At 42.0% G+C, this 27,618-nt stretch overlaps 2 protein-coding genes and 2 long non-coding RNA genes across 9 annotated transcripts; 1 reads left to right on the top strand and 3 right to left on the bottom strand.

Moving 5' to 3' along the window:
* Window positions 1–3,030: 3,030 nt before the first annotated feature.
* On the bottom strand, window positions 3,031–5,451 carry LOC139829864 (uncharacterized). The gene is made up of 5 exons (XR_007859162.2): window positions 5,097–5,451; window positions 4,912–5,008; window positions 4,670–4,746; window positions 3,711–3,786; window positions 3,031–3,544 (listed from the first exon to the last, which is right to left on the bottom strand). It is a non-coding gene; the product is annotated as an uncharacterized lncRNA (long non-coding RNA).
* An 11,384-nt stretch (window positions 5,452–16,835) lies between these two features.
* Window positions 16,836–24,713, top strand: LOC127313664 (uncharacterized). 2 transcript variants are annotated; one of them, XR_007859160.2, is made up of 3 exons: window positions 16,836–17,045; window positions 18,175–18,373; window positions 23,972–24,713. It is a non-coding gene; the product is annotated as an uncharacterized lncRNA (long non-coding RNA). The 2 variants fall into 2 exon arrangements; XR_007859159.2 differs by having other exon boundaries at window positions 16,839–17,045; window positions 24,274–24,713.
* LOC127313662 (zinc transporter ZTP29) lies at window positions 17,953–24,167 on the bottom strand. 5 transcript variants are annotated; one of them, XM_071823095.1, is made up of 13 exons: window positions 24,052–24,167; window positions 23,770–23,828; window positions 23,403–23,657; window positions 23,222–23,306; window positions 22,397–22,458; window positions 21,820–21,876; window positions 21,506–21,546; window positions 20,889–20,956; window positions 20,030–20,086; window positions 19,823–19,940; window positions 18,868–18,968; window positions 18,567–18,635; window positions 17,953–18,298 (listed from the first exon to the last, which is right to left on the bottom strand). In XM_071823095.1, the coding sequence occupies exons 1-11, from the start codon at window positions 24,113–24,115 to the stop codon at window positions 18,923–18,925; spliced, it is 912 nt and encodes a 303-aa protein (XP_071679196.1). In that variant the 5' UTR covers window positions 24,116–24,167; the 3' UTR covers window positions 17,953–18,298; window positions 18,567–18,635; window positions 18,868–18,922. The 5 variants fall into 5 exon arrangements, with proteins under 5 accessions (XP_071679196.1, XP_051200104.1, XP_051200105.1 ...); XM_051344144.2 differs by lacking the exon at window positions 18,567–18,635 and having other exon boundaries at window positions 23,403–23,489; window positions 23,565–23,657; XM_051344145.2 differs by lacking the exon at window positions 18,567–18,635 and having other exon boundaries at window positions 23,222–23,303; window positions 23,403–23,489; window positions 23,565–23,657.
* Window positions 24,714–24,910: 197 nt separating the features above from the next.
* LOC127313663 (uncharacterized) lies at window positions 24,911–25,640 on the bottom strand. The gene has a single exon (XM_051344146.2). It carries the CDS (start codon window positions 25,628–25,630, stop codon window positions 25,193–25,195), a length of 438 nt encoding a protein of 145 aa, XP_051200106.1. The 5' UTR covers window positions 25,631–25,640; the 3' UTR covers window positions 24,911–25,192.
* Window positions 25,641–27,618: the final 1,978 nt, after the last annotated feature.

Raw genomic sequence — 27,618 nt, 5'->3', positions numbered from 1 at the left:
GGTATCTTCATGAGCTTCACTTGAGGAGGACCTGATGAACCATGTGATGTAGCTTGTCTTTGACGCTAATGTCCTCTCAGCTTGTTAGACGGCGTGTTAGAGGGTGGTTTCAAGAAGATATCCTCGAGGTCAGTGCGGTTATGCTCTAAGGTTGGATCAAATTAGTATGTCTTCTCGTAGAGGTGCAGTCACTGTTGAAGGTAGGGGCTTCTGCTTTCTTGATGAAGTGGAGATGCTTCAACGGATCTTGAAGGTATTGGCTTTTGCTTTGTTGGCGTAGTAGAGATGCTTCAGATGACCTTGAGAGTAGTCGGCGTAGATAGGGGTCTGAGTTAGTTTCCCTAACGGTCGAAAAACAACTGCTAACGGGTTTAGAGTTAGAGTCTTTCGGTAATCTACCCAACTAACTAGCAGTTAGCAATACATCGGCGAGGCAAACTTTAATCCTATCATCGCATGTGACACCCATGCAACCATAACCAGAGACAAAATACCACTAACAGAGGCTACTGGTATTTTTCCTAGATGCACAGTAACAAAACAAGATCAACACAATTGGAATCATTCAAAAATATTTATTTTTCAAATTTTGAGACTCAAAATACTAACCAGAAACAGTGATCCAGTTTTATCTATTAAAAATCGCACAAAAATCCTAAAAATACAAGGTCAGTGGCATCTGAAAGATAATTTCATACTGGTTCTAGTGCAATTGGAATCACATCAATCGGAGCTACCAAACTATTTTTATTAGCAAAACAGTACACTGGCAGATTTCCATTTTTAATTTCTGTTTTACAAATTTCAAACAATTAAAAAGGACGGGAACGTCTAAATAGCAAGACATACATGCACACAACAAACAGATACAACCACTCAAGGCAGCACACTAGGGAACTACAAGCAATCAGCATACCAAACAAGGCACTCTAAGTATCTAGAGATACCTAACACGTGGGGGTAGCTCAATCGAAGAGATTGAGTTTTTCCTATCCATCCTATAGGTTTGGGGCTGGTCACATATGTCGACGTCTTCATCTTGCTGGCATCGACTTCAACTTGGATCCTTGTAGCATTTGGTGGTGAAGGGGCCGGGTGTTGAGTCATTGATGTTGAGGCGGAGGAGAAAACTGTGTAGAACTTCTAGTCTCGACATCCCGGAAACATGAGGTCTTTGAAGAGGTAGCTGTTGAGGTGCTCCCGAAGTCGATATCTTCTCGTGGCTGGCCTAAAAATTACTAGTCAAGAAACTGAGGACTTGATCCTAGGCAACTGCAAAAAGGTGCAAGTCCACGGAGGAACAAGGTCAGATCTTTGACATACTTTGGTGACAACCAAGGATATAATTTTATCATCCCTACATCAACACGGCTAAGTCGGCATCCAATCTTCATTAGCTGCGGTTGGAGGTACTTGAGTCTTTCGGAGGGATTGATCCATCTTTGAGTTCGAGTCTCCGGTCTGAGTTTTGGGACATCGTCCAATATGTAGGTTTGAAGTGGAAGAGACAATAGAGTAAGGATTTTCAAACCTTTTTATAAAGCGGAGAGGTAAGAATTTAGAAGCTTTGAATAAATAAGAGGAGTAGAAGCTATACTTCCGACTAAAAAAAGAATTTGTTTCGTAAATAGTTTTTCCCAAGTACTTGTTTCCTAACTAACGTCCATGCTAACTAAGGTCTCCTACAGTCAGGATGGCTCTGATACCAGCTCTGTGGGGACCCCGGACTAGCTGTCCGAAATTCCCTGTTATGTATACAGTTCACGATCCCATGATCAGTGTGTCGTGAACACATAACTGAACTGATATCAAATTACACCATCCATTACAAAGAGGAATAAGAAAATTACAACATGGTCACATGACCAATACTTACATAATAGCCTCGAAGGGCCTAACTAAACATCAGAGTAGCATCATCACTTCAGCAGCGCAGTACCCAAGTCATCTGCCATAATCCTACAGGCAACTGACTGGGAAGACGTTCCTAGCTCGCATAGACGTCATCCAAAATCCTTCTTCATTAGTCGAACTCCTCCAAGTCTGGCCAAGTAAATAGCCAGGGACAAAGCCGTGAGTACATTTGAATTGTACTCGCAAACCATCAAGAAGGTGATACCAATTCTAACTAAAGAAGACAAGAGAGGAAGAATAGTTTCTCTTGTGGATATAGCATGTAGAAGAGAAGAGATGTTTTTGGTGGAGATAGCATCCCAACTTCTCGATTGAAGGGGACACTTCAAGAATTTATCTAAGACATCTCTATATCTCTATTTAAGAAGATACTTCAAAAGAGTTCTACAACATAAAACACTAGGGAGGGGGTAACCCAATTTTGTTTCCTTTCCGACCATCTCCATATGGTCAACCGAACCATTCCCGTACCCTTCCTACTCGAAAACAAGTTCCTTTCTTTCATTTTCCAAACAATTTTTGTAAACCAAAAACTCATCAGGCTAAGCAACAGCCATTCCAACCGTCCATGACCGCGGACGCGGCTATTCGAATAGATTTTACTCTGCAGAGTTTGCACACTTTCCCCACCTCTATCCGGATACCTATCGTGTGGGCATCATCCCCGCATAACAACATATGCCACGACGGATACCCGAACATAGCCTTTCGCCCATTCGACTTAGCAAGAGGTCCTACCCTATGGAGTATGTACCTCCCCGGCACCGTGGCAGCTCACCTCCCTTTGAGCGTGGCTCCACCGCCAAGCCAGGAGACCCATAGTGTCTTCCGGACGGGTCAGCCCCGAAGGCCTCCCGTTATACTATTGTCCCAACCATGACAACCCGGACTCGGGGGTAACCGTACCCTTGTATAGTTGTGCGGTGCCTCATGCTAAGAAGAACAAACGTCAAGCTAAGCTCCGTGCCCACTTTGGAGTAGCTGTGGTTGCGCGGGTTAATTGTCACGGGTGAATACTTAGGCGCCAAAGTTTTCGAAAACAAGACTTTCTTTCCAACCATCTTTGCCAAGATCCTTTCCTTTCGTAAACACACGCTTGGGTAAATCCAACTCACCCAAGGTTTTAAAAAAATTCTTTTCAACAAGGTATTTTTCCAAGGGGGTTCCCAACCTATAGTTTTATGGATGAACTAAGATACATCAAGGCATGATGCTAGCCATCATACCACTAAGGATATGATAATTGAGGTGTCAAGGGGATCATACATACTTAGGATAAGCATGCATAGGGACATCATAACTAAGATGATTCAACAAGGGTCATGATGTTAATCATTATACCACTAAGAAGGTGACAATATAAGTGGTCAAGGGGGCATACATGCTTAGGGTAAGCATGCCCTAACATCAACAAGGGGTTCAACATACTTGGGAATAAGTATGCATAGAGTAGAGGACCAAACATCACACATGATACAAGGAACCAAGTATATAATGGAACAATGAACACAACAAGAAGGATAAATAGCAAGAGATCAAAAGATGGCTTGCCTTGGTTGGCTTATTTGTCCCTGGACTTCTTCAAATTCTTCAAATCCTTCCTCTCCTTCAAACCCGATAATGTTCGAATCTATCGCCGTGAAATATAAAAGGAACACAATCAATCACATTGCAACAACAAGACAACATTCAAAAATCAACAACTAATCATGCAGCCAAGGTATAACATACTAAGGACCTATAGATACCACAAAACAACTTTAAGAGTTTTAATTTAGAAAACCCCATTTATTTACCTAGTAAAGGTATGAGTGCATCACAACTTAGCAATTGCCTCTCTCGTTTATCACCATGGTATAAACCAATTATCCCCTGGTAGATAACACCATAAAGATGACAAGTGCATTAGTTTGGCATCAAAAACATTCACATTATAATTTGAAACATTTTTGCAAAAGCGGGCAATCATTCTCCCTATTTTATAAAGCTTACATAACACTACACAAGAATAGGAAGCAAATGATATGCCCCACCATTTGAAGACTTAAGCAAAACAAAAGAGCTAAAGTTAAATTGCAGAGGTTTTGTTTTGCAAACATAAAACAAAGGTTGCCCATCTCTACTAAAAAGAGTTGGTCAAGGGTTTTAAATAAACCGAAAAGTTTTGCTTCAACAATGCATGTCACACATAAACATTACTAACAGCAACAAATATGTATTAACAGAGACTAATAATATTTTTCCTATATAGCTAGAACTAATACAAGACTAACCCAATTGGAATCACCCAAAAATATTAAACCTACAATTTTAGGAATTTCTTTGAATCTAACTGTATAGAAAACAAGATCTGTAAGCCATAAATCATAGAAAATCCTAAAAATATGAGGCCACTGGAATTCGAAAGATATTTAAACAGAGATTCACACACAATTGGATTTGGGTTCAAATTATTTCTGAAACTCTCACAATTGGATTTACAAGTTTACTGCATGTTTTCACCATTTGCTTTAACTATGGAGTTGCAGAACAGATAAAGGTTTGAATCTTGTTTGAGATGATTAAGAAAACATTCAGCAATCCTACAGAATTGGAATCACACAATTAGGTTCAAAAATGGATTTTTGATGATTTAAAAGCTAACAGCCATGTCTGCAGAATACACAGAACAAGTTTAATTCATCAAAAATCATACACAAATCATAGAAATATGAGGTCAGGTGCATCTGAAAGGTATTGAATAGGTGGTTCTTACCCAATTGGTTTCATTCAAAAATTAGTTTCCAAGCTCCTGGTTTAATTCGACAAAGTCAGATCTGACCAGATCTTGATCTGTGAACCATTTCAATTTCAAGATGTCATTTGAAGTGAAACCAATGCCAAAATGAAGGTACTGGAGATGGCTTTCACCCACAGTTGAGTTTGCTCAAAAAGGTTTTGTAAAACGGGAGAAATCTAACAAACAGTGATTCTGCATGTTTGCAAAACTTTATTTACCATGCAAAATCCGTAACTAATTTGAGGATGAGACCAATGCCAAGTTGTAGATCTTTCCAGTATCTATCTGTGGAACTTTGAATCACTCGATTTGGATCTGCACACAAGATTTGGCAGATTTTACAAGTTCGTACCAGAATCTGAAACAGCAAGATACAGAAATTACTGCAAGGTTTTGGACGAACTTTGCTCAAGAACTTCAGATCTGAGGATAGCTCAACCTTCTCCATGCTTGGACCAACATGCACCTACATCAAGATCCAATCTAGTGAGAGGAGAAAGGAGAAAGTGAGCTGGACTCATCAAAGATTAGGGGAGAAGAGAGGGAGAGAGATGCTCTCATGGTGAGGGGAAGCTTGAGGGAGGAGGGGAGCTCCATCTTGGTGGCTTTCCATGGCCATGGCCGGCCATGGAGCTAAGGAGGAGCAGCAGCTCGTGGGGAGGAAGGGGGAGGAAGGTATGAGGGAGTGGAGTGTGAAAGAAATGAGCCAAGGGGAGTGGAGGTGGCAAGCCAAGCTCTTATATAGAGGGAGGATGGTGGCTGCCTCCATTTTGATTGGCTAAGGTGGGTGGCTGCCCATTTATTTGTTGGGGTAGTTGGGAGGCAAGGCTTGCAAGAGAAGGAAAGGAAGAGGAGGGGCTGGCTGAATTTCAAGTTATGGCCGGCTCCTTTCTTGTCATGAGCAAGAGAGAAATGTGAGAGAGATGCACAACATTCATGTGAATAGTTCAAGGCATGATGTTGAGAAGATAATGTCAATGAGTGACTTTGATAATGATAAAAAATAGGAGTAGATACATATAGATAAAAAAGGAGTATGAAGGTGACATGTGCCATGAGAATAATCTCCACCACTTTGGTTGAGACCAACTTATGATGAAGATGGTTCCCAAGGTATAGTTGATGAATAAAAGTTTTTAATAGAATTCAAAATTGAAGGATTAGGGTTGGCCGCATGCAACAATGCATGAGCATGCCAAGGTAGATGGGATGGTGATGGTGGTTTAGTCAATGATAGAGCAAGGTTAAGAGAGAAGGTGAGTGAACTATCCATATACTCACAAGGATGAATATATTGACATAACTCATCAATTTATGAGATCAAGGTGATGATGGAAGAGAATATAAAGTATTTGAAACACCTCAATTGTCTAGGGACAATTGGGAATGAACTCAAGTGGAATGGAATTTGAAAATGTTGAGAGAACTAGTTGGAACATAGGAGTTCAAAATGTTCTACTTACTTTCCCAAGTGAAGTAGAGTTTTCTCAAATTTAAATCAAACAAGAAATGGTATAGGTACCATAAACAAGCCTTTTGTTAAAAAGAAGGCAAGATAGAAAATAATTGTTTTAGAAATCAGTACTAGGTAGAAAAGGGATGAGAAAACAAAACCCATTTCAGCTCCTTGTTTTCCTTGAAGACTTATCTTGAAAAGATTTAATAAAACTAGAAGTAGTTTTGTGATCAAAACTAGAGAAGGAAAAACAATAGGGTTTTTGAGAGAGGAAACTAATTTAGGGAGGAGTGTTCTCAAGGGTAGATGGTGACTACAAAATGTACCCATCATTCCACTCTTGGTTTTGGGAAGATTAAACTTGAATAAACACAAGAGGCAAAAGTGCAGAAAGTGATCTTGAGGTTAAACATTGGATAGGGTACAAGATCAATGGAGTATAAGAGTTGCAAGAGTAGAATGAGACATGCAAGACGTGGAAGTTACAGATGGTATTGCACAGATGAGATTAATGCATTGAGGTCAACAATAACAGTTGTGAGTGCTTAAGGATCAATTGCCAAAGTCTGGACATTATAAGCCTGTCAACACAGATGGTCGACATGGCCTCAAAACCAACAAGGATGAGTGGGTATAAGAGAGGGATGTAGCTAGGGGAAGATGATCCCAAGTTTTAAATTTAGGATGATTGAGCTAGGTTGTACCACAAGGAGAAAAATTAAGAAGGCACACTCAGGTTGCCATCAGGGGAAGAGTTTGAGGTAGTAAAAAGGAAAACAACTTTTCCTAGAACACACATGTGTTTTATTAGGTGAGTTGTTTGTTTTACCACTAGAGGTGTTGTTCTAAGAGGTGGCTCAAGACAAAACTCAACAGGAAATTAAGACAACACATCTACCAACAGATCAAGGCAATTCATCATAACAAACAGATCAAGGCAATTCATATTAATTAGTCTATAGAAAAAGTTTTTGTTCCCCCTAATTTTTGCAATAAGGACAACTAAACAAGTTTGCAAAAGTTGGGGTGTTACATCAATCCCTCTGGTGCATTTAGGCAAGGGTTCCATGTGGCAAATAAACAAACTTCAGTTGAAGGTTCACTTACAAATAAGCAAACTTCAGTTTTCTGCTTGTGTTACCTGGTCTGCATGAGTTGTTGGTTTTAACGGACATGTTCTTATATAACTTGGTGGTTCTATGGTGTTTAAACTATTTAAAAATTTCATTTGAATGTCTTTTACTTGTACATACGGAAGGCCTGGTTTTTATACTTTGTTCCTCAGTTTTCAGGGACTTGTGTTTTTTATGTTCATTATAACTTGAAAGGTATGAATATAAACTCATGCAGAAGGAAGGAGAGCCTCTCCTCTACTGGATAGATGCCGTCTGCCCAAATTACGGCAAATCTGAGCCTTACCAGTGGCACTGTTCCTTAACATAATAGGTGAAGGCAAGAAAATCGAACCAATAAGAAATAATCAAAATGGATTGTCCAGTGTGTATTTAGGCTCTGGTTATTACTGACTGTGTTAAATGGAATTGTACTATTTTATTTATGTTTGATGGTGTAACGAAATTTCTGATATGATACAACTATATCTGCTAATCTACACCTTATAAACCACATCTCCTCTATGGATGGTTTCTCCCACAACCAATTTGAATATTTGTGGAACTGACATCGAGAACTCTGGTAGAACTATGCAACACACTTTAACAAAAGGTCATCGTTCATTCTAAGCCACATTCGGCGCGCGGCACGCCAGATCTTGCTAGTTTAGGTTACAGACAAGCCTCATGAAGGAAAAAAGAGAGCTTCACATCTTCTATCGGGTGCTAGCAATGCACGAGGAAGACGCATCAATCAGCAGCCAGCTAAACTAAAAGCCTCTACACACGAGTTTACATGATGAAGACAACAACAAGGCGGACTTTACTCGAGCCAGTAGTATACTGAACTAGCGAGACCCGGCCGCTATCCGAATAAAATCCAACTCCGTCGCAAATTCGCCTTACAAAACAAGGACCAGGTGCTATATTTCTAATTATGCAAAATTTATTTCATGAAATATTCTTCGCCTCGTACTATTATTTGCGCGCAGGTTTTTGGCGCCACAATATAACTGCAGATTGAAACAAAGTTTCGACTATGCTGCTTAGATGACCACGCCCGCCATCACGCACTGGTTGCACTCGGGGCTTACCTGACTTGGACCCGACATTATGGACTCGATATATTCGGGTGCTCGCCCATCACGGATTGGCCATATCAACTATGTCCCCTTCATCGGCCACGTCAGTTAGGCGCCGCATGGATTATCTTGGATGGCGCAATTATTTCGGATGCGCCCGCCGCATGGATTATCTTGGATGGCGCAATTATTTCGGATGCGCCCGACGCATAGGTTGTCTTGGATGGTGCAATTATTTCGGCTGCGCCCGCCGCATGGATTATCTTGGATGGCACAAGTATTTTGGCTGCGCCCGCCGCATGAATTATCTTTTGTGGCACAACTATTTCGGCTGCGCCCGCCACATGAATTATCTTTGGTGGCGCAACTATTTCGGCTGCGCCCGCCGCATGGACTATCTTTGGTGGCACAATTATTTCGACTGCGCCTGTCACCTCAAATATTGATTACTTCGCCCGCGTCCGCAATGCGACCTGCTTCCACATTGGCCTCGTCACAGCCGAGTTAATGGCTTCATCATCTATGATTACTCGATGGACTTATCTTCTTCGGCTCTGGATATATCATCGTCTACGGTTATTAATGGATTCATCTCCTATGGCCAATAATAAATGATCCGGTGCACTCCCGGGTCGATGGCTTCATCATCTATGGTTATCAATGGATATCATCTTATATAAATGATCTAATGTACTCCCGACACTGGAATTACTCGGAGCTCCTGGAAGATCTTCAACCATTATGTCTATTCCCATTGGGAGCGCCGGTTCGCTGGGCGCTGGTTCGCTGGAATCCAAGAAATTATGAAGAAAATTACTCCCATCGGGAGCGCCGGTTCACTGGAATCCAAGAAAATATGAAGACTATTACTCCCATCGGGAGCGCCGGTTCGCTGGACGCTGGTTCACTGGAATTCAAGAAGATATGAAGACTATTACTCCCATCGGGAGCGCCAGTTCGCTGGGCACCGGTTCACTGGAATTCAAGAAGATATGAAGACTCCTTACTCCCAACGGGAGCGCCGGTTCACTGGAATTCAAGAAGATATGAAGACTCCTTACTCCCAACGGGAGCGCCGGTTCACTGGAATTCAAGAAGATATGAAGACTCAAGTTTTGTTTCTTTGAAGAATTGCAGTAATTCGGGACACCCGGACTACATCGTCAGGAACTTTGTTCGTATATTACAACGAACATAGGTTCGATGGAAAATACGCCCAGATATTGCACTCTAAAAAAGCCTCTGAAATTACGAGTGCTATGATGCAAAATCAACGGGGACCTTGCTCTTTTCCTTTGCTATAGATGCCTCAAAGAGTGACGCAGATAGCAAGGATCATGAAACACGTACGAAAACGACCCACGCTCGATACTTTAAACTACAGAAGTATCAAAGAGCGACGGAGTCATCGGCAGATCTAGTGCCACCGATCTATTCGGGAGCTGCTGTCAAGTCATGCATCGGTTGAAAGCAAAGTTGCACATACAACAGGTTTAGAAAACCTGCAACACGAGCTGATCACTCAAATAATTTGCTGCCGATAAACTTACAAACAATGGCATCAACGATGCTCAAGGTGCATTAAGAGTTGCCCCTTGAAACAAGCACCAATGTATCAACGGCACCAGAAGAAAACTATAACATCGGGTTGCTCGACTTGAGTCTACTCACGGTTGCAAAGCATCCGTGCCTAGACTCGGGGGCTACTCCCATCGGGAGCGCTGGAAGCGCACCCGATAAAAATCATCGGCTCCTCCTGGATATCACCTAAATTATCGGCTCCTCTGAGATGTCACCCCAATCATCGGCTCCTCTGAGATATCACCCCAATCATCGGCTCCTCTGGGACATCATCCAAATCATCGGCTCCTCTGAGATATCACCCCAATCATCGGCTCCTCTGGGACATCATCCAAATCATCGGCTCCTCTAGGACATCATCCAAATCATCGGCTCCTCTAGGATATCATCTAAATCATCGACTCCTCCGAGACATCTACGGTATTTGACTTAGCATTTTTTACACTCTATACATAACTATTTCATATTTATCTACAGGCTCGGGGGCTACTCCCATCGGGAGCGCTAGTCGCGCACCCGATAAAAAATGGAAGCCTCGTCGACAATGAAGAATAAACCCGAAGACATCAACATCAAGATCTTCGAGTAGTACAACTTGATTCTATGCGTGGTTGCAAGTACCCGCCCATAGACTCAGGGGCTACTCCCATCGGGAGCGCTTTGCGCACCCGACAAAAAGAAACTTCGACTTTGCATCAAGCACAAGATTCAAGACTCAGTAGAAGATCAAGACATCCGGACGATGGCAACTTTAGTCCCTGCCCGAAGCTTCACTTCGGTCAGACACTCGGGGGCTACTGATGTGGGCATAACCCTTCGGGTACTCGACATTGCCATACCCGATGCAAATTATGAAGATGGACCAGCACAAGGACTCGACGAGCTGGACCCGCAAGGAATATCAACTTGGACTACAAGGAAAGAAGACTCCAATACGAATCCTACTAGGACTCTTGTAAACCCTAGCTTGGCTGATATATAAAGCCAGGCAGGGGCACCTCTTAGGACACATATTCAGAAACATAGATCATAGAGGCGACACGCCTAAACATCGAAACCCGCAGATTAGAACTAGACTAGATCCAACAACTCCACCTATGGCAGCCCCCTATACACATATATTCATATAGTGGATTGCTAGCAGGACGTAGCGATCCTCCACCGCGGGGACGTGAACCTGGGTATGTCGCCTTTCTCTAAAACCCAAGCCCCTCATGGTGGGCATTGCCGAGGAACCGCCTCGTCAGTACTTTTATTATTAATGGGAGTTGCAGGTACATTTGGTTGCAGACAAGCTTTTTTGGAGCCTATGATTGGCTACGAGTACTAAAACATAGCCTTGTGGGCTAATCCTATTGGGAGGGCTGGTCGCGCACCCAAATGCCATAAAGACATGTCGAAGAGGAAGAAAGAAATCTCCGAGTCCAGGAACGGCGTTAAACACCTTAAATACTGACTCATCAATCACTTCCATCGGGAGAGTCAATGACGCACCCGATGTTTTTTGGGTCAATAGTTAACCCAACAATTTTAGCCAATGCATCAGCCAAACAAGGCAATCAGTATAAAAAAATCTTATTCTTAGACCGCGTCCGCCGCGATAAAATGTTTGAATGTTATGTTCGTAAAGAGCATAAAGATAAGACCCCAGGATCCTCCTGTGCGGCGTGGCACTCACACAAGATGCACTCTGTTGGATCATTTCCATATCAACAATATGAAGAAAAAACTTGACGGACGCGTTGGGTACCTGTTATGCATAGCTGGAACTTTGAACTCGATAAGTCCTCCGTGGCCCGAATTGAATTACGCCAGTATTCCGAATTCGAGTCCGGGGACTTGAGTTTGAAGTAGGTTTATGAAGTTTTTGCCCAGGAGAATTAATTGGTTCCCGATCCGTCGGAAGCACCAGGCACGTTTACCAAAATCCCCATGACATAATATAGAAGTTTAAATGGTACTTGAATATTCAGGTTCACTTATAAAGAGAAGTAATGGTAGATATTCGACTCGAGTCTACAACACGAATAGAATCTCAGGGCTACTGCAATGGGTATGTCCAATTGGGCCAACAACTTAGGCAACCCTGGTGTATATTCAGGAGAAGACCACGACGCCAGAAGAAGGAGCCCGCAAAGCAAGGCTTGCCGGGCAAGGAAAGGCCTATACAAGGAACCGACATTGTCATAGTTAGGCAATTATAAACCGACTCGAACTGGACTCTGAGACCTAGCGTCCTATATAAAGGCTAGGAGGAGCCAGCGGGAGGATATCAAATCTTTGTTGTAAACCCTAGTTTGTTATAGTTTACGGCACTATAGCCTCATAATCAATCTGTCGAATAGCCTTGTTTGTCTGACCAATCGACGAAACCACCAACGCTCCACTTTTCCCTAAAACCCGAAGCCCATCATTCATGAACATTGCCGAGGTCAACCCTCGTCAGCTAGTATATTTGTGGCTCTGCAACTTGCAGTTGATGCAGGTCACAGTGGCCATCCTAGATGTCTCCCTGGCCCTTGGTGGTGCAAAACTTGACTTTTCTTCTTTTTCTTACCTTCTTCCTTTCAGGTGATCTTTACAGGCTAGGGGCAGTATGTCTTCAGTTTCAATCTTTTTCCAGCCATGATGTTTTGGCATGGGATAGAACACTGGCTATAGCTATTCAAGTACATGGGGTTTTATTGAAAAAATCAGAGACATAATCCTCTAGAAACTTCCCTGCTTTGTAGCTGACAACATGATTGCAAGGCAACCCAGACAAATCCCATTTCCTACAAGAACAACTATTGTTATCCAGGTTAACCTCATAGGTATGATCACCAGTGCTCTTGACTTGCCACACTCCACTGCACTTTTGGGCACACAGGGTCTTGAATATTGTTTTATCATTTCTAGCCACTCTGCATTAAAGGGAGTGATTTCCCACCGTCTAGTTTCTCCTCCTTCGCTTTTACCATCAAACCTGAGCATTTTCTTGTCATAGATCCCAATTAACATGGTCACTATTGGTTTGCTTCTCACATCTAGTATGCGCGTGTTGAAGACTTCACTCAAACTGCTGTTGACTAGATCTGGCTTGCAGTTGGTATCCATGGCCCACCTTACCCATGTGTGCATATGTATTATGGAGAGCCACTGCCAAGCTGGGTCGCACTGCTTCTTCACTTCTTCCGTTGCTAGTTCATAACCATGTTCAGTGTAGGAATAAGATGCATTGTCCATGCACTTCTTCAGATCCTTTCCTCTGAAACTTGCTATTTGGAAATTGGCATAGATGTTCCTAAGGCAAAATCTTTGTGGACTATGGGAAGACACTAGACACATCTTTTATTAGGCCCTTCTGCATGTCTGCCATGATGGTGTAATAACCAAACCTGCCTTGCTCTCCACCTAAAGCTTCCTTTAGTTGTTCTAGAAACCGCTTCCAGTTTTTTGTATCTTCTTCAGCAACCACAACCCATGCAATAGGATAAATGCTATTATTCTCATCGCTGTTAGTTGCTGCAAGAATTTGAGCTCCAATTGTTAATTTTATGAAGCAGCCATCCAACCCTATAAAGGGCCTACATCCTTCAACGAACCCTTGCGTTGCAGCAATATTGAGAATAAAAGCCCATGGAATATTGGATGGTCACGGATAAGAACTTGCCGGCATCTCTGCATTGCCTCTGCCTCTTCCTCTCTGGGACCCCTCACAGTTGTGGACAATGCATCTAGAACCTAGGTTTTTATCTATGAAAGTTTGCAAATAATCCCTAATTATGTGGTACTGATTCTTGTGATCACCCAGAATCATTTCTCTGGATTTTGTCTTTGCCCTATAGGCCATCTTCTTTGGCACATCAACACCAAAATCTTCTTTAGCCTGGTTAATTATAGTTGTGATCCCCATGCTAGGATATGTCCTGAAGTTGTCCACCTATGCATTGCTAAGCCATTTGGAATTTACCCTGTTACTTTAAGGTTTCGTTGGACATGAGTGCTGCAATTGCATTTTCTTAATGCAGAAGATTTGCTCATGCTTAATCCTTGAAGCTGACATGGGGAACTGGCGGTGGTAATTCTCCTTCTTCTCAAGCTTACACATAACTATAATTGTGTCTGGGTTATTCATGTGGTAGTGAAAGTTTCTCACTTGTTTAATGTGCAGTCCACAAAGTGCTTGCCTAAACTGGTAAACATCTTAGAAACACAGTTTAAGCCTAAAATGCTACTCTGAATTTTCCCTACTCTCAACATACAAACCCTTTGAGGTCGCTTCTTTTCTCTGCTCTTTCTCCATTTTGGCTGCACAAATGGTATGGACTCAAAACCATCATCTTCATCATCTGGAAGAAAATCTATATGCACTTCATCATCAGAAGGAGTCCAGTCTTTCTTAACTGGCAGTTCAACTGGAGAATGTGATCTCAGAGTTGGACCCTGCCTCTTTACTTTCTTCTTCACTGGCTTGTCCAATGGTTCACATCCAAATATATCCTCTGCATCACAGTCAAATATGTCCCCACACTCAAAGTTTAGTGAATCCACACCCACCTTCTTCTTCTTCTTCTTCTTCTTCTTCTTCTTCTTCTTCTTCTTCGCACTTACTTTCATCATTTCCTCTCTTTCCTTTCTCTTCAATTCATCTGCATAGGCTGGGTCAACCTGGCATGGATACATCCAACTGTTGTGCAACTTCCTCCTCATCTACATTATCTTCTTCATCTTCAACAAAAAATTCTCAGCAGTTTGTGTATACAAAGGCTGCATGTACACACTGTTCTGTGTTTGAAACTGATTATGATTGGGCTCTTTCTCCTCTACATGAACAGAAATGTGGCTTAGATAAGATCTTGAAAATAATTTGGCTGCCTTCTTGGCCTTCGAGGGCGACACAACAATGGCTTGTTTGCTCTTGTCCCTCACCATAATTAACAACAATTTCCTAGACCTCTCATACTTTCTGACCATCTCTTCCACCTTGATATTATTGTCCACTAATTCAAGCCCATTCAGACCCTCCCCGTCTTCCTTTACATAATATACATTGAGTCACACAACTCATAACCTTCCTTCTCGCTTAGTGACAACAAGTTCTGAAACCTAATATATCACACCGACGCATCTTGGATTGCACAAATTTAACACAATCATATTGTACATACATGTCCACATATCTGAATCGTGCCTAAATGATTAATCGCTTTGTCCCGCTCGTTAGAGCATCTCCAGTCGTTGGGGCTCCCCAGGCCGAAATCCGGCGCTATTTAGCGTCGGATGGATGTAAAGTTTGGCCTGAAGAGACCCATTTTCCCAGCGGCGAGCCTAGGATGGATGAAAATTCCGGACAAATAACGGCGAATTCAGACAAAAGAAGACGAAATTTGTTCAAACATAGGCGAAATTTAAAAATATTTAACATATATAGAAGAGTTCGTACATATATAGGCCGAATTCGTCATATATTTGAATTCGGCCACAGGGAAACAAAAACTAGATTTAATAACGGCGATCTACATGCCGAAATGGCGGTAGAAGGCCGTGTAGTCGCCGTCATCGCCGCCATCGCTCGAGTTGATAGCATCCTCGGGCGGCGGCGCCTCGTACCAACGGCTTGAACCCTGGCCAGGGTCGCCGCATGGCGGCGTCGGCCGGTAGAGCTCGTCGTCGCTGCTCTCCTCGAGCTTGATGAGCGGCACGGCAACGGGCGCGACGGTCGGTGCGGTGGTCGGTGCAGCGACGCGGACGACACGTTGCCGCGCGGCAGCCCTCTGTTGCTCCGCCTCCTGCCGCTCCCAGTCCCGCCTGGATCAGTCGAGCGTGGCATCCATGGGGAGGGCGTTGTCGGCGGGGACGAGGTCGTTGAGCGACCTGGCGATCGCCTCCGCCACCGCGGCGTCCTCGGCACGCTTGGCCTCCTCCTCGACGAGATGGGACGCGGCCGCTGCGGCCTCCTTCTTCGAGGTCTTCCTCTTGCGGCCGCGCGAGGGAGACTACGGCTGGTCGCAGATGACGAGGGTGCCGCTATTGTGCCCTCTGGTCGGCGGTGGAGAGGCCGGCTCCTTCTTGACGACGGCTAGCGTCGCAGGTGGAGGAGCCGATCCGTCGGACCTCGACGCCGACCTCGACCCAGACGACGAGGAGGACGGCGCCATCTGTCGAGGCGTCTAGGAGCTACCGTGCCGGCGCGACACGGTAGGCGCCATCGGTGGCGGCATCCCCAGAACGGGGGAACTTCCACCCTCGATGTGTGTGAGCATGTTCTCGAGGGTGCGGCCAGGCCCGCTCCACCAGCGGCGGCTGCCGACAGCATTCTTTCTAGCGGGAGAAGGAGGAGGGCCATCGTACGCGACGAGTTCTCGCTCGATCGTACCTTTGCCAGAAGAACTCCGTCCAGGCGTTGTAGTTGTCCGGGTAGAAGCGCTCCTCCGCGCGCTGCTCGTCACTGAGGGTGACGAGCACCGTGTAGATCTCCGCCTCCAGGGCGGCGCGACCGATCGGCGACGGCGGGATCGGGATGCCGCCCGCGCTCAGTCGCCAGCCTCCGGGCGCGCGTAAGTCCGGCGGTGCGGGGTAGCCCGCCGCGTGCAGGAGCCTCCCCTCCCATTGGTGGAGAGAGCGGCGGCCGAAGCCGTTGTTCGCCGCGCCGTTGCCGAAGTTCGCCATTGTTCGCTCGTGAGCTTGGGGAGAGAGGTGGTGTGAGAACAGGGAGACAACGTGGTGAATGCGGCCAGACGCGGTAGTTCCGCGATAAATAGAGGGCGACGCGCGTGAAATCGAGGTGACGGCATCAACACGCCACGTGGAAGCTACGCGTCCGACGAAGACTGACCGACGGCAAGCTTTTCGCGGAAAAATGAACGTCCAAATCCCCAAACGAAAATGAGGATCCGAGTTGTAACTGGATCGTTTTCATTCATTCGAATAGAAAAAAAAAAGGCGTTGGAGACGGCTGGAGATGCTCTTACACACGCTTTCAGTTTAACTCCCCAGCTCGTCGGCCGTCGGGTCGTCTATCCCCCTCGTGTCCCAGCTCGGCATCCCGTTCTCCTCTCCACGGCTCCGCGGCCCGGCAGACACGCGAAAGGCGTCGCACCGCACTGATCTCTTCCACCCCAGATTTGTTTTCTCGCGAGGTGGGCACGACCTGCGTTTTTTTTTTTTTTTTTTTTTTTTTGTATCTCCTAGTTTAGCAATCGTGGCCCAGATCTGTCCCTATTTTTACTGCTATAGGAAATGTACGATCTGCTTCGGCAATACGAATTGTGTCGTCGAAACTCGAAACATGGGATTGGAGTTTAATTTCAAAGTCTAGGGTCACACTGAACTGGAGTAGTTGATTCCATTCCACTTATAAGTTAAAGATCTGGAAGCAGTTCTTTTATTTACCCAGGCATTCATCGAATCTTAGAAACTGGATTTGTAATTGGCCCGGAGTCCAATTCAGTTCTTGGTCGCTACAATTGCAATTCAAATACCATGATCTGAACCAGAGTATTTCACGTGGAGATGCCCTGCTATATATGTGTGCAATAATCTGAGTCAGTTCAGGAGTATTTCAAGTGGAGATGCTCAGTTTTCCTGCTTGTGATAACAGAGTGTTAATGTTAATTCGTGGTCAGGATGAAGGTATGGGGAAACTAAAAACGATGTAGATATCAACCGGGAACTCATAACATAAGGAAGATTAGCCGGGGTCGGCAAAAAGAATAGAGAAAAGGCAAACTTATTCAAGAATTTTTACACCGACCTGTTCCCTGCTCGTGTCCAGAAAAGGGGAAAGATGTTTTGAAACTGTTTTATGCTTGCCCGAAGTATTAAGTCTTAAGTTCATTATATCTTTAATTTTTGCTAAAACCAATTAGATCCAAACCAAAGCTCTCTTTAGAGCTGCTGTCAACTTTCCCAGTAAACCACTAGTGTAGAATCAGCTACATGCTATTATTCAACTTCGGGAGTTGCAGCCTTTCAGACATGCTCTGGATCTCATGAGTTTGGCGGTAGTGGATACTCTACCCCTTGCCAGATCAATGGAGCAATAGCTGAATAGCAAGCCACACGGTTTAACCTTTGCATAAAATAAATTTCACTGTATACTTTGTTGGATCACATGATGTACAATTATCTTTGATAACAAATGGTTCATCTCATAAACATTTTTGTTATTTACATCACACGAGTGGTTTTTATCTCCGTCCTATAAGTACAGTTTTATTCATTATGTACATGACTTGTTGGAGTTTGAGGCCTATAATTTTCTTGCAGCCATGGCAGCCATGCATCAGGAGGACATCAATGAAGGCCCTGATTTGCAGGTCATCGTGTCAGCTACTATTGCAGAAAGCTGTATCATGACATGCGACTGTATGCACATCCTCCCAACCGTGACCTGGAGAAAAAACAGAAACGCAATGCTGCGATATGGTCATGTTGTCTTGCCAGTTCCATGAATGGAAATACTAAGGTAAGATGGCCAAACTTGTCCCCCCCTAGCCAAGTCTTTACACTATGTATATTCTTAGAAGTTAAGTTTATAGTTTGTAAAGTACAGTCAACAGGGGTCCTACAGGATTAAAAAGAACACGCAAAGCAGTTAACTTGATAATGCAAGTTCTAGTGCAATCAATTGCTATGTTAGAGAGTGTGAAAGTGATTACGTGAGTGGAGGGTAGCTGAAGATCATTCATGGCTAAGAGGTGCCATCCCCAGCCAACAGGTTTTTATGTCTGTGCACAGTTACAGTAGCTTAGGAGTACTCTAGTAGTTAAACAGCAGTACTATGTACTATTAATGTCAATGATACTTAATCTCAGACTTGAAGAAATGAAATTCAATGTCATTTGAAGGTTCAATTATTTATTTTTGGTAGTTTGGGGACTATATTTTAAAAAGCATCATGACAGTCAAGTTTACTTCCTCTGGATAGCACAGTAGTAATGTCAAGGAAAAGTAAGATACCTTACTGAAAGTCCACGATGCATTTGCCCATAGCACTTATTGGGTTAGACTGAAATTAAGCGCTCATCTCCTTTGGAAGACTAATGTCCAAGAAGTGCAAGCTGCCAATAGAAGTTTCATTGCACATCAAAACATATCTCCGAACATACTTGTAATGATGTTAAGTAAAGAGCCATGGTTGCAGAATAAACGATTTTATGATGTCTCAGATGATATGTTTTCCTGTTCCTGTGTTTTTAGAATCTTCTATTCTGAAGAAGCTATAAGAAATAATGCGCCTATAAAAAGGTTTCCTTCAAAACATATTACTAATGTATACATGATTAACTGAATCAATGTAACATTTAGATATTTCTATTAATTAGATTTGCCTTTTGAATGTTGCTAGCTACACCAATATTAAACATGATCATGCTGGTAGGACTTGGGGATTAATCAAAGATCAAAATACACTTAACGTTGGTAGACATGATTTCTTATGTTAGCCAAATTTAAAAAACAAGAATTGGGCCAAAGTAAGTTTTTATACTTGTTCGATATTTCGTACTTTCAGTAGGAAGTTAGGAACACAAGTTAATAACATGATACATGGAAAGTTGTAGTGTAGTAGATAATTTATGGTGTTTTAGTTCATAAGGCCGATCTGCTAAAGATTGTCTGCAAATTTTGGTCATGTTCACCAAAGTGTGTTAGTGTTCTGTTTACTACTATATTTTGGACATCTTTCAGAATCTGGCCACGATCCAGCTCATTGTTTGGCCACATGCAAAGCTCTGGCAAAAGATTGTGTGGCCAAACTGGGAGGCAGATTTGGTTGTGGTCTTTTAGGCAAATTTGGCAATTATGGCTACAAGCTGACATGCATAATTACCATTGGAAATATGACTACACGCCACGTACATAAAATATATTACCTTATATGATTTTAATTGTATTGCATCGTGAGTTAACATACCTCATAGACATAAATGCCATGCCAACAAATACAGCTTTCACAGCGTCCTTGCGTCCAGCATACTCAATTGCTAATGGTAGCATCTCATACAATGTCAGGAAAGCCATTACTCCTCCCACTGTGCAAAAAGGAAAATGAATAAAGCTAGTTGAATAGATAGTTTATATTAATTATCAAATGTTATTAATTTTCTGAAACTGCTGTTACCCAATCCAAGTAGACCTTCCAATATTTCTGGATTTAGGTTGCTCGGAAATATATATGCTGCAAGAAACACAGTGTCATATGCATTGTTTGAGATACAAAGAGGAAAATATAAATGAAGTGCATCTGCTCAACCTTTAAAGGTTGTTACTCACTGAAGAGAAAAGGTTGAAATAGTGATAGATCCTAGAGAAAGATTAGTTGCAAGTGGTTGTTCGTTTTTTAATGCAAATCTTGCATGTCACCGACTAGAGCGATTTTTATGGTCCAGAATGGACCCTGATACATTTTCAACCACTGAACTTCTCAATCAGATAGTAACATGTGGTCACCATAAATACTAAGGTACTTTGCAGCTGCTTTAGTGACCACAAAATTACTAATACTAGGGTACCTTTCAGCTGCTTTAGTGACCAAAAAATTACTAAATACTAAGGTACCTTGCAGCTACTGTTATTCACCGCAAATTCTTCATATCCATTTCCATGTCTGGCACTAGTACGTATTGTATCTCACATGATATACATGTTCCTCTATGGATGATGCGTCTTGTTTGCTTTAGGCTTATAGCATTGTTTGATGATCACTTCTGTCTTAGCTATGTTCATGACCAATTCATTGGATGTAACACTTCATAATGCGTAGTTTTGTATCATTTCGAAAATATTTTATGTCACACATGGGTAAGTGGTAAACCTGTGTTGCATTATTCATTTATTTTAGTTCTTAGTCTGTAAGAAATTTTTACATGGCCCATATTTATGTTTATTTCAATTTAATACAGCAATGCTAGGTTAGGGGATTAATGGCACAAATGTTTTGATCAAGCAACTTATATAGAACAAATGCAGAGTCAACCTACCCACGATAATTACACCTAGTGGCTCCGCAAAACCAGAAAGTGTTGCTAGTTTGAATGCTTGCCATTTGCTGCATCATAGACACAAAATAACAAATATTATTAAACTGCAACCACAGAGCTAACTTTCTTTCCAAATCAGTGTGACTGTAGTATTTATTATAAGATCTTATGTATTGTAGTAGCATTTATATGCTTATTTAGGTGATATAAACTGATAACTAGCAATTAGCCTTTTGAATTAAACCAGCTAAGCCGTTCTTATTCCCTGGTGATTTTAATATGACATTTAAGATATATATAATTCAACATATAATTCAGCATTGCCATGTTAAGACATATACATGTCTCACTGTAGGTGACCTCATCCCAGCATGCACAGAGACCAAGAGAACATATCTAAGAATATTTTAATGCGAAATGGCCATGAATGGCCCTCATCGCACAAGGCAGCACAAGCATTTTAATTCTTACAGAGCACATTAAGTAGGGGTATGTAATATTGTATTAACCAGTAATGAATAGTTATTCCGAAATTGAGACTTCTCCTGCCAGTGACAGTTGTGAAACAGAGAGTATAAAATCTACTATGCATATTCTGTAATAATTATAACCAGTACCTGCAAGTTGCAAAGTATGCAGGGAGAGCGACAGCAATGCCCTGCGCATGAAGGAAAAATTACTACAAATATTAGCAGATTCTTTGGCCCTACCAACTTTCATTAGTAATTAGTTGTGTAAAGATTCATCACAATATAGGAGTTGTAGTATTATGTGTCTTAAAGGGCAGTTCTGCAATGCATTGTGCCCATATAGGACGTGAGGAGAGCATCCTGTCCCAATTTTATATTTTGGTAGTTCACTGAGGTTTGGAATGAAAGTTACAGGACAATTATGGTTCCATATCCATTTAAAAATCAGTATATTCAATTACCTCCGGGATGTAGTGTAGAGCTATAGCAATAACCAAGTTAAGGCCAACACGAAAACCCTGAAAGGTAGATAAGATTAATGGGGTGTACAACATGAACTACTACTATTGATTATTCAGTTTCTGGTTCATACATATTCGAAATGATGACATGTTATCTGCTTAAAAGGAACATGCTTCCAAACAGAAAAAAAAACATAACATGCTTGGATGGAGATGCAGCATCTTTAGACACATCACCTATTGTGTGAATTGTTTGTATTTAAGACATAATTATTTGTGAATAGAGTTTGGAGGTGTTCAACAGTTCAAATGGTTAACAAGGTACATAAACTAATAGATATAGTATCTGTAATTATATATAGTTCTTGAGAAACATCGATTGAAATTTTGACTGTACATTTTAAATCAATGGAAAAGGATAACATATACCAGTATTTACTAATTGCATCATATCTGATAAACATACAATATGCTAGTATCTTCTCAAGTCTTTAACCATGAGTCAGAAACTTAATACATTGAGCATGGTATTAAGAGAAAACGTGTTACTCTAAATATGTAAAACAGTGAATAATACCTTTGCAGTTCCAAGAAACGCGGCAGTACCCACAGGGAAGTTTTGCAGACTCACACCAGCAACTGTTGACGTGAGAACATTGTTAATGAATGCGATCATTATAAATAATGAACTTGGTAGGAAAGGGCTCTATCATTACTTGTATATGCATATATTGCCTACATCATTTCGATAACTATTTGCTTGGTTGTCTTATTTTAATTTTATTGTCTGAATTTATAATTTATGAAAAACTTCTGCCCTTATACTTATCACATAATAATATTGACTTGGTTTTAGGTGTTCAATAAAACAGTAACTATCCCGGGTCATAACACTATTTTACACTGAACATCCTGAAATGTACTGCTAATATTGCTTGTTAAATCATGTCTATGATTTTAAATTGGATTAGCTATTGAATCTGAATCAGTTAATCTAATTGCTTTGTACACTGTTGTAGAACAAGCCCTAAATATTTTGTTGGAGTCAATATGCTCTAGCTCAGTACTAGAATGTTAGATATAATCATATAGTATATGCATTTGAAGAACAGCGATCATGAAGTCAGGATTTCTGTATAATTATTTAAAAGGCGTGTTTTGTCTTTCTGGGCTCATGATGAAAACACTGATGTATTTTTGGTAGTTTATATTACAGGTTTTGCTTATGTCATGTTGTACATTGTTATTTCTCATTTGGAAGGTTGAGAGCACAGACATCTATCTAATTTTATGCATACATTGAATGGTTCATAAACTGCTGGACATTAAATACATCAACTTAAATGTACAAATAATTTGAGCAGAACATAATTTATAGGGTACCAAACTGCATTGGACTTACCAATTGCGGTGACAATTACACTAAAGATAACTCTTCTTCGGTGTCTCATCATAAGTTCCTGCCGTGCTGTGCTATTAACCGTCTTCTTCCCCAAATGGAAAACAGAGAGGAGAATCATATTTAGTCTTTTCGAGAAACGCTAACTGAAAAAGTATGTTAGCAAAGCTGAGGGAAGCTATACTTGTTTGTCATTTTCATCTGGCGGACTGCATTCTGGCTCAGGGAAGATGTCGGCAATTGCTGAAAATAGAAGTGCTCCAGCAAAAAACTGCAAAGCATAGGCTAAAAAGATAAGAAATGGTACAGATGCCTGAAAAATCATCTCGCTTACTCTCAGTCTCACCCAAAGGTTCCCTTTCAGAAAACCAATCGCATTGACAGCATCATAAGCCAAGTCAAAGAAAGACATGCTCAACATGAGTCCAGTAGCAAATCCCTAAAAGGAGTCGTCAAAATGATTGTTAAATGTTGGTTCATATACAAATAAACTTTGTTGTTTTGGGTGTGATGCTTTGGTCAGCATTAAGTAGATAGTTGTAGCGTTTTACCTGTAATATCCCAAGTGTTCTGTTGTTTGGTGCATGATTTAATATTGCAAGTAATGCACCTGTTGAAGCATAATAAAATATCATTGGCGAAATGAGTAGCAAAACGTTATCTGACTAGTATACCATTCCAACATTCTGGAAAGCAAATATGGGAAAACACCCATTGAGAAATATGTGATCTATAGTGCATCAAATTAAACAGGTCATGTGGTGATGAATATGTGATATATTATGAACAAAGGGCAGAAGGGGAGGGATGAAGAAAGATGTATAAATGCGTACCGAGGGAGGTGCTCAAGCCACCTACGAGAGACAGAGTGAGAGCAACAGCAATTTTGGGATCCATAGTATGTACTGAGCGACGGACTTAACTATTCCCTATGCACAGTAGCTTTTCGTTGAACTGGAAGAACAGTAGAGGTATGGGGATGGTTAGAATGCTAAACTGGGCAAGACAGTAACAGCGGCTGTTGTGACGGAGATGTATGTGGCCTTTATATACAGGCTTGGGAGGGGCCGCTATGATGTAAGGTACCTGTGGGCGACAGGTGATGATGCAACTGAATGAGAAGAATAGGAAGGTGATCAAGTGGAGCAGGAGGCCTCAATGGTTGACGCGGTGATATATATATGTAGCTTGAACAGTTGCTCTGGTGAGTTGAGGGGGGCAAGTTTGGAATGACTTGGCAGATGATTGCTTGCTTGGTTGAGGGTATGCCTGCTGGTAAGGTCAGGCTGTGATGTAACTCTCTCCTAGATTTATTCTTTAGACGGGAAGCAGCTATTAAGGTCCAGGTATCTTACATGCTGAGAGGCAAAGCCTCCTTTTGTGTAGTACAACACAAACTATAGGAAGTACATATATATAAGTACAAGCCTCTTGCTGTAATGTAACTTTGTCTCTTGGGAAAGTGGATGATGCAAGACCTTTTTGTTGTCGGCAATCTAATGGATTTCATTCGGAGTTTCCATTTTATAACATACTTTACCATGAAATGAAGATAAAGTACAATTCTGTGGGAGCAAAATATATGTCACACATTAAGCTCCTCTGAACAATCTGAGGCTACGTATCTAGAGCCATGAAACAAGCCTCCTGTTGCAATGCGTGATTGCATCATCATCATAATCGTATAGTTAACTCATTGCAGGAAAGTAATTGATGATATGGCTTATATAAAACGTAAAGGAGAAAAGATGCGGGAAGGTGGAGTAAGCAGGAGGCGGACGTAACAAAAAAGACGCCCCAGACCTAGTAGCCGATTGGTGCTCAGATTAGATTAAACTCTTGCGTTGCGTATCCATGTTTGTATTGTATCCTAGCAGCTAGTAGGATCATGTGTCACAAAAGGAGAAAGCATGCAATCCAAATGCACGCACGCATGCTCCGTAAAGAGAAAGCAGCAGGGGACGTGTAGCTATGCTACGTAGCGGTACACGAGGCCAGATCTTGACGCAGGCCGTCGTTGTTGTCACCGGCGGCGCCGCCCTCGTCATCGTAGGTTGCGGCGCACGTGGTGGGGAGGCGCATGAGCATCCGGCGGTCCGCGCCGGAGATGAGCGGGCCGGCCAGGAGCATGCACAGGCACGGCTGCCCCAGCTCGCGCACCGCCGAGCAGCACTCCTCGTTGGGCGGCGTCGGGCTGAAGGGCGCCACCGCCGCCTTGCACGGGATCATCAGCCGCAGCAGCGCGCTGAGGTAGTTGTAGCTGCTACTGCCGCATGCCGTCACCGACTCGCCTTCTCCTTCGCCTCCTTTCGCCTCTGATGATTTTCCAACGGCGTTGAGCACTAGGAACGATGGCACGAGTAGTAGCAATAAGAGCAAGACTAATTTCTTAGCTCCTCGCTGATGAATCATCCCGTTAACAATTTTGCAACCTAGCTTGTGCAGCCTGCTAAATGCACATCATAAATAGGATGTGATGATAGGATTAGTTTTGGTAGGTAAGTCATGTGGCGCATGGCTAGCTTCTCGGAAAACCAGGGAACGAATGCATGACTGATTCTTGCATCGGGGCCATAGTGTTCGTGTTCGTGCTCGTCGTCATCGTGTCCAAAACTAGTTCACGATTTTTCTGTCAGCTTAGACTATGAAACTGACGCTTTTACTATGATGTAGTTTAAAATGCTTGATCACAAATTGATATTGTCAATTTAAAATGCTTGATCACATATTGATATTGTTTAAGTGCTTGATCACAAATTGATATTGTCAAAAATGCATCGTCGCCTTTGAGCACTTTCATGCATTCCTCCACTATTGAACCGTCTTATCTTGCTCAACCTCTTCACTTTAGTTGCTACAAGTGGCTTACAAGAGGAAGTTTGATATGCGGACATAAGGGAGGGAAGAATGGTGAGAGAATTGCTTCTTTACCACTATATTATATATGTCGTCCACTTCAGTTTTCTTTCTATCTATCCATTGCCATCAGATTTTTGTCGGTGGGCTGCCCGTTAAGTACTGAGTGCAATGTCCATTCGCTGGATTGTTAATATATGTTAGCCAAACAAGTACGAAAATATGTTAGCCAAACAAGTACGAAAAGTCATGTGGCTCAAAATTATAGGAGAATGAACCCTAGTTTCTATTTACAGCTCTGTGATTTAATATTTATGTTACTTTCCTATCGATGTCTTATTGTCTTCAGAAAAGTATAAGATCATGTCTTAGAAGAAGGAAGAGTTTGAACATCTTAAAACTTGCTCATTTTCTTAGACTTTATTTTGTAATCGATAAAGATAACTTATGTATCTCCATCATGTACCATTTTCTACTATAAATATAGCCTCTGCGGCTGATGGTACTGTTTGTTAAAAAAATATGAAAAGGCATGCATGCAAAAATGTAAAGCTACTAGATGAACTTGGTTTAGGAAACCTAATTGTTGCACTAAGTGAACTTCATCCAACCATTCCTAACCACGAAAGGGGAATACTAATACATCACGGAGGTCAGGTCGATGCATTGTCACTCTCACTACTGTCAAGTTGGATGGAACAATCTCGTGCCGAGATGTGATCGAACTCCACTTTATTAAGAGCAAGTATAATGAGGTAAAATAATGTAGTTTCGCTGAGTTGGATGAGAGAGAAGAGGAAAGAGAACAAAAGGAGGTTGTAGTATAAGAGCCAGCTACAACACGTGCTCCTAAGTACTTTGTGAGAGTGCAAGGTAGACCATATGATAATAAAGTAATCCACGGAAATTCAATTCAGCTCAACAAGTCGATTTTTTATGAAACGACTTTGTAAGCGTGTAGCACGTCAAGATGTACATGCGGATTTTTCGTTTTAATTTTTTAATTTTCAAATATGTGTAACATCCATTTCAAAATAGAGGGAGCATATGTTCCCATGTGTCAAAACACCACTCTCATCATACTTATATCTAACTATTATATGTGTTGGCTATTAAGTTAACTATAGATGACATGACAATAACATATAACCAACTGCTGACTTTTCTATTATTCTTGCTCTAATGGAGGACACGGAAATTTTATGGAACAGTTCAATGCTTGTGAAGAATCTCTCGAAATGTGGCTTGGCCTCCACTTAGGCTTTGTCGATTGGTGATAATAAAATGATTAAGACACTAACGTGCGTGTAACCAGGTGCTTAGTCTAAAAAAACAGTGGTAAAATCAGCATTTACGACGTTAGAAATTCTTTAAGTGAAGAATGCAGAGATTTGGGATTTTGTTTCTTTTCCTAATAGCACTTCCGTGGCTCTATGCATCAGACTGAGCAGCATAGGACAGCTCGTAGTACGAGAGGCTGAATCAAGAAGTTCAGATATTCGTTCAGCATCAAGCAAAAGTCTATATCTTGGCTAGTTTTTAAC

The sequence above is a fragment of the Lolium perenne genome, chromosome 7 (assembly GCF_019359855.2).
Source record: "Lolium perenne isolate Kyuss_39 chromosome 7, Kyuss_2.0, whole genome shotgun sequence".
Taxonomy (NCBI): Eukaryota; Viridiplantae; Streptophyta; class Magnoliopsida; order Poales; family Poaceae; genus Lolium; species Lolium perenne.
This window is presented reverse-complemented; position numbering and strand designations above follow the sequence as displayed.